The sequence below is a fragment of the Tupaia chinensis genome, unplaced genomic scaffold (assembly GCF_000334495.1).
Source record: "Tupaia chinensis unplaced genomic scaffold, TupChi_1.0 Scaffold143654_1, whole genome shotgun sequence".
NCBI classification, from domain to species: domain Eukaryota; kingdom Metazoa; phylum Chordata; class Mammalia; order Scandentia; family Tupaiidae; genus Tupaia; species Tupaia belangeri.
The window spans coordinates 576,589-583,625 of NW_006203502.1; the positions used below are offsets into that span (position 1 = coordinate 576,589).

Consider the following 7,037-nt stretch of genomic DNA (forward strand, 5'->3'; position numbering starts at 1 on the left):
TTTTTTTTTACTTCTCAGGGGCTGAGAAGTATTACTCACAGCTGAGGGGTCCAATGCAGGTTTCAGAACCACGGAGTCCCCTCCAGGGAGCTGGTATAAACTCAGATTCCAGCCCTAGGCATCCATGACCCTGGCTTTTCTTGATATTCGGATGGGTCAACAGTACTCTCTCTCTTAACTTTCTCTGAGTATGTGTGTGGGTAGTGTTTGGCGGAGACATTTATTCATTTAAGATAATTATTTAATTTTATTTATTATTTGAACAAAGAGAGAGAGAAAGTGAAAAATCAAGCTGACCAGAACCAAGACTTGAACCCTGGGTGGGCACATGGGAGTCCAGCATTGGAACCATCACACCACCTGCTAGCCCAAGTGTTGCCCTCATGTAACCATTTAGGCTGGACTTCAGGAAAGGCCTATTGTGTTAAGACTTCCTTTTTCCCTAGTCCTGCCAAACTCTTAAGAGCTCTAGGGGCCAGTGGGTGGTATGATGGTGAAGGCACTGGACTCCCATGTGGCTGACCATGGTTCAGGTCCCAGACCTGGTGGCTTTCTCTCTTCCTATCTCTCTCTTTCTCTCTCTCTCTGGTGAGCATGCATACCCTGTAGCAAATTAGATAATAACAATAAATAAAAATAAATCTTAAAACGGTCTCTAAAGGAGGAGGAAGAATGAGTTGCTGTTGCTCACTTAAAAGTTAAGGTCAACACAAATGGGAATTTGTTTTGTGAAATGCATTTTTATTTTTGGGAAAATGGGAACATTTGCTTCCTTCCTCGTTAATGTCCTGTCCATTCAGCTGATACCTAGGCCCTTCCCTTGGTGCCTGCATGCACATAGCCATTTGGCGGATGCTTTCTATTACTTTAGTGAGCTTCTTCTATAACTGCGTGAAGCTCCTAGAACAGTTACTGTTTTTTCTTAAGTACTTAAAGAAGTAGCTATTTGTTGTTATGTAGTAATTTGGGGCAATTCTCCATCAGGCTTCTACAGATGGGAAAAAATGAAAATACCAAGCTAATTGTAATGAGAATTTCCTAGTTAAAACAAAACAAAGCAAAACACCTTGATGCTCAGATAGTTTAGAATAGCAATTCTTAGTGCTCAAGATAATCTGAGTACTTTGGGGCTTCTAGGGGACCAGACACCCTTGAAATTGTACCTAAAACTTTTGTAATTATCTGTTTGTTTTTTTAAAAAGGATTATTTTATTGAACCTTATTTTATTTACTTATTTAAATTTGACCAGAGAGAGAAAATGAGAAAGCAAGCTCCAGTCTGGGACTCGAACCATGGTAAGCCATGTGAGAGTCCAGCACCCTCAACCACCATACCACCTGCTGGCCCCTGTAATTAACTGTTACTATGCTGTTTTTCTAGGGAAGAAGTCTATAATTTAATGATATTATCAAATGTGACCGAAAAAGATTCAGATCCACTGGTCTAGATTCAGTGATTGAAATAATTGACTATGTTCTTTGAAATAAACATAGGGACCAGCAGTGGCTATGTTGTTGGACTCCCATATGGCCGACTGTGGTTCGAGTTCCAGATCTAGTGGCTTGAAACTCATGATAGGTGTGTGTACTTGTGTGTCTAAGATCCTGGGAGGAAAATGGAGGAGAAGGGATTGTTGCATGGCCATACTCCCAAGGAGGTGATTTGTCACTTTCTCTTTCTCTGCAAGTATTTTTTTTTGCCTAAGGCAAAAAAAAAAAAATCTAAAAATATTTTTTTAAAGAGAGATTTTTGCTGTAGGGCATGTTCACTTGCCAGAAAGACAAAGAGAGACAGAAAGTGAGGAATCAGCCCTCAGGAAGGATGACCATGCCACAGTCCCTTCTCTCAGGTCTTGGGCACACACGCACTCATGTCTGGTGCAAGTTTAAGCCACCAGGTCAGGGACTCGAACAGCATTCAACTACATGGGAGTGCAGAGATGTAACCATTATGCCATCTGCTGGTCCCAAACTCTAAAAGAAATACAAAATTGGATCTAGGGACCAGCAGCTGGTGTCATGGTTAACGTTGCTGGGCTCCCACATTGATTGCAGTTCAGGTTCTAGACTCAGTGGCTCCACAACTGTTAACTTTATATGAAAAAATTTGTTTCTGATGATAGAATTAATGTTAGCTTATTGTAAAAAGGGTAAAGAAACAAAATAACAGAGACCTAAGGAACTTAAAAAGAAAATTTTAATTGGCCATAGTCCCACTATCCCAAATTAATGAGAGCTACTATTCTGATGTTTGTCCATTTTTCCCCCTGTGCACTTGTGTATGTGTTTTCTAAAACAGAATTACAAAAATTGTTCATTTAAGGTGACAAAGACTCTAACACTTTGTTTGAAATAGGAATCCACTATAGTCATAGATTTTCATTCTTTTTGTTTTTGAGAGATTTTTGTTATAGGGCACGTGTGCTTACCAGAGAAAGAGAAATCACTCCCCACGGGGAATGTCCAAGCCGCAATCCCTTTTCCTCCATTCTCCTCTCGGGACTTTGAGCACGCTTCCACATGCACCCAGCATGAGCTTTAAGCCCCTAGGTCTGATATTCAAACCATGATCTAGTACATGGGAGTCCGGCGATATAACCGTTACACCATCTGCTGGTCTCAGTCATAGGTTTTATTATAATACTATGCCTTATAAGAAGTAAAGGGTAGTATAATGGTTCACCTCTAATTTGAAAAAAGAAAAAAAAGAATTTATACCTCCTAAGATTATGGAGCTAGCAATTTAAAAAATTACCAGGGCATATTATCAAGTAAGATATCCCTTTAAAATTGTTCTAGTTTTTTTTTTATTTTTAAAGTGGTTCAAGGCTATTCCTAACATCACAGGTGGTATGGAGGTTAAGGCGGCCATATCCTACATGGTTGACTGCACAGTTCAAGTCCCAGACCCGGTGACTTGAAAATCATATTGGGCATTTGTGTGTTCATGCCCAAAGTCCTAAGAGGAGAATGGAGAAGAAGGAATTACTACATGGCCATATGCTTTGGGAGTGATTTCTCACTTGATGTGTTCTTTCTTTTCTTTTCTTTTTTCTCTTAAGAATAATTAATTTGGGGGACCAGCAATTGGCGTAATGGCTATGTTGCTGGACTCCCATGTAGCCACCTGCGGTTCAAGTCCCAGACCCAGTGACTTTAACTCATGCTGAGTGCGTGACTTTAACTCATGCTGAGTGCATGTGCATGCGTGCCCAAGATCCCAAGAGGAGAATGGAGGAGAAGAGATTGTGGTGTGACCATCCCCCAGGGGTTGATCTCTCACTTTCAGTCTCTGTCTCTCTCAGTCTTTCTGGCGAGTGTACATGCCCTATAGCAAAAACCTCTCCAAAAATAAAAGGAATAATTAATTTTATTTTAATTAATTAATTAATTAATTTTCTAATTTGACCAGAGAGAGATGGGCAAGGGTGTGGTAAGGGGATTAAGAAAGCAACCTGCCACATCCAGGACCTGAACTGCGGTCAACCATGTGGAAGTCCAGCACCTTAACCACCATGCCACCTGCTGGCCTGTAATTCTTTTTTTTTTAATTAAGTGAATCAGGTTTCTCACTGGAATAGAAAATTTTAGATTTCAGAGATTTAAGTGAGAGTTGAATAAAAGCTTGCTTTGTGGTTGGAAAAATAAGAACTGTAGGGGCCTGCAGGTGGCATAGTGGTTAGGGCACTAGACTCCTACATGGCTGACCTGTGGTTCAAGTCCCAGATCTGGAGGTTAAAACTCACATTGGACCCATGTGTTTGTGCCCAAGATCCCGAGAGTAGAAAAGGGATTGCAGTGTGACCTTCCTCCCTGGGGGTTGATTTCTCACTTCCACTTTCTCTCCAGTGAATGGACATGCCCTATAGCCAAAATCTCTTTGAAAAAAAAAAGGAGAGGGGGACTGTAAATGCAGCTTTGTTATTTAAAACTGGAATTTGTATTTAAAATTTTTAAAATTTTTACAACTAAAAAATATTTTTAAACAAGTAGACATAAATAGTTATGTCTTACTGTTTGGTTGTCAAGAGTGCAAATCTCTGCCTTTTCAGCCTAGGTTGTAAGAAAGAGAATGCCAAATGAATCAGAAATAGTGAGCCCAGCAGGTTTTGGAAGTTATTGTCATACAGTGCAGCATATACCAGTGGTATGACTGCCGTGAATTTCTGTTTATGTCTGGTGAATCCAAACAAGCCTGTGAAAAGAGAGTCTGGTTTAGATGATGTGGCCTCTTATCAGCCCTGGAATTTACAAGGGATTCCAGACTCTCTCATTTCCTCAGATCTCTGTATGGGTGAGTGGAGTGGGAAATGGGGGCAGAGGGCGTTAGGCAGATCAGAAAAGGGCAGAGAGCATATTAATTCAAGTTATTTTACAAGTTCTAGGGCCTAACTGGTCTCATGGCCTTATTTTCCTCCTCTTAGGTCTGGCCTCTGGATTCTGGTTCTCCTGACAAATACCAAGCCCAACTGACCAGTTCTTGAATTTCTAAACTATGGCCCAGGTAAGTTACTGGTTTATTTTTTTCTCCTAGGAATACTATCATATTAAGGTCCTGTGAATGTTTCTTTACCCTGAAACTTCCCATCTCTCAGATCCCAAATTCAGTGAGATATGAAGCAATTAGGTTATTAGGGAACGTCATGAAGTATCTTTCTTTGTTTTTCTATGCAAAAATGTGTCTTGACTTTCCTGACAACCCAGTATATATAGTACAATGTCAATCCTATGAACCCTATTTTTTCTAGTCATTGTTCATATATTTATCAAACAAATCATTCAGCATCCTCCTGAATTTGCTTCGTCTTTTCCTAAAAATTGCAATGGAGGGACTAGCAGGTGGCATGGTTGTTAAGGCGCTGGACACTCCCACATAGTCAACCACAGTTTGAGTCCCAAACCTGGTGGCTTGCTTTCTCACTCCCCCCCCCTCTCTATATATATATATGTCTCTTAGACATATGATAAGAGCTTATACTTTGCTAAGCTTTTAGGACTGGGCATAAATTAGAGTTATGCTTACAGAGAGATGAGGGATCTTCTCTGGAAATTCCTAAGAGTTACACACTAGCAACAAAGTGTGGTTTGTAGTTGGATAAAATATGCTGGTCTGGAATGACATCATTCTGATTCTGGATCAGCTTTTTCAGTGTTCTCTAATTTAGGAACAAGGACAGTATATACTTAGGGGTAGAAAGTGATAGCACAGGGGGACCAGCAGGTGGCAAGGTGATTAAGGTGCACCGACAATGGTTCAAGTTCCAGACCTGGTGGCTTGCTTTCTCTCTTTCTCTCTCTCTTTGTTTCTCTCTGGTCAAATTAAAATAAAGAAATGAATAAATAAAATTAAAAATAAGGAATTCTTTAAAAAAAAAAAGAAAAATAGAAAGTGATAGCACAGGGACCAGCAAATGGCATAATGATTACATTGCTGGACTCTCATGTAGTTGAACATGGTTCGAGTCCTAAAGCTGGTGGCTTAAAACCCAAGCCAGGCACGTATGCATGCATATGTTCCTAAAATCCCAAGAGGAGAGTGGAAGAGAAGGGATTACAGCATGGCCATTCCCACTAGTGGGTGATTTCCCACTTTTTGTCTCTCTCTGTCTCTCTAGCAAGCGCACATGCCCTACAGCAAAAATCTTTCTCTCAAAAAAATAAAAAACATAGTCTAAATAAATTTAGCCAAGAGGAGAGCTATAGATTTAAGAGAACTCAAATGCAGCCTTCTCTTGTGCCCTGTATTTATTGCGTGGAAGATCAGATTACAAACAATATAGTACTTTGAAGTAAATAGGTGACCTTTTCCTTAGCAAGCTTTACTGTATATATTTACGATGGAAAATTCTATAAATGTACAGTGGACGGGAACGGATGAACATACAAACAGCAGATTTTCTCCATAACCAAGAACATATTTAAGTAGGAAGTTAAAGATTTACTTGGAAACCCATAACACAGCATATAAGAGCTATTATGGGGACCAGTAGATGGCATAATGGTTACATTACTGGACTCCCACATAGTCGGCCACAGTTGAAGACCTGGACCAGTGGGCTTAAAATTCACCTTGGGCGCATGTGCACGTATACTTAAAATCCTAAGAGAACAATGTAGGAGAAGGGATTGCAGTGTAACCATCCCCTCTGGAGTATCATTTTTCCCTTTCTGTCTCTCTGTCTCTCTGTCTCTCCAGTGAGCACATGTATCCTATAGCAAAAACCTCTCAAAAAAAAAAAAAAAGATAATACAGATACATAAGTAGTCATATAGACTCAGAATAGAGGAGAACCTTAAGGTTTTGTCCAACCAAAAAAATCTAAGAATGATTACATCTTATAAATCTATTACATAGACTTATACAACAAAAAACTTATACAAGTTTTTTGGTTTTTGTTTTTTTGAGAGGTTTTTGCTATAGGGCGCGTGCCCTTGCTAGAAAGACAGAAAGAGACAGACAGAAAAACGAGAAATCATCCCCCCAGGGGATGGCCACACCACAATCCCTTCTCCTCCATTCTTCTCTCGGGATCTTGAGCACGCATGCACACGTGCCCTACAGCAAGTTTAAGTGAGTTTAAGCCACCAGGTCCGGGACTCGAACTGCGGTCGACTACATGGGAGTCCAGTGACATAGCCATTACACTAACTGCTGGTCCCCAACCAGGTTTTTATTTATTTACTTATTTTTTGAGAGGTTTTTGCTATAGGGCACATGCACTCGCCAGAAGGACAGAGACAGAGAAACAGAAAGTGAGAAGTCGCCCCCTAGAGGAATGGCCACGCCGCACACAATTCCTTCTCCATTCTCCTCTTGGGATCTTGGGCACACACGCATATGTGCCCGGTGTGAGTTCAAGCCACCTGGGCCGGTACTCAAACCATAGTCGACTACATGGGAGTCCAGCAATGTAGCCATTACACCATCTGCTGGTCCCATTTGTTTTTTTTTTTTTATTATCATCATAATCTTCTTTCTGTTACACTAGATTACATATAACTTTACATTGACTTCCATTGCTTTTTCAAAAGAAAAG

At 40.4% G+C, this 7,037-nt stretch overlaps 1 protein-coding gene across 3 annotated transcripts in view; it reads left to right on the top strand.

Annotated features, from left to right (window-relative positions):
• Positions 1-7,037, top strand: part of ZFP82 (ZFP82 zinc finger protein) — a 44,983-nt gene that overhangs the window by 4,429 nt on the left and 33,517 nt on the right. For all 3 annotated transcript variants that reach the window (XM_006164671.3, XM_006164670.3, XM_006164672.3), the window contains exon 2: positions 4,425-4,504. In XM_006164671.3, coding sequence (XP_006164733.1) covers positions 4,496-4,504 — 9 coding nt within the window. In that variant the 5' untranslated portion in view covers positions 4,425-4,495. The remainder of the gene's footprint in view (positions 1-4,424; positions 4,505-7,037) is intronic.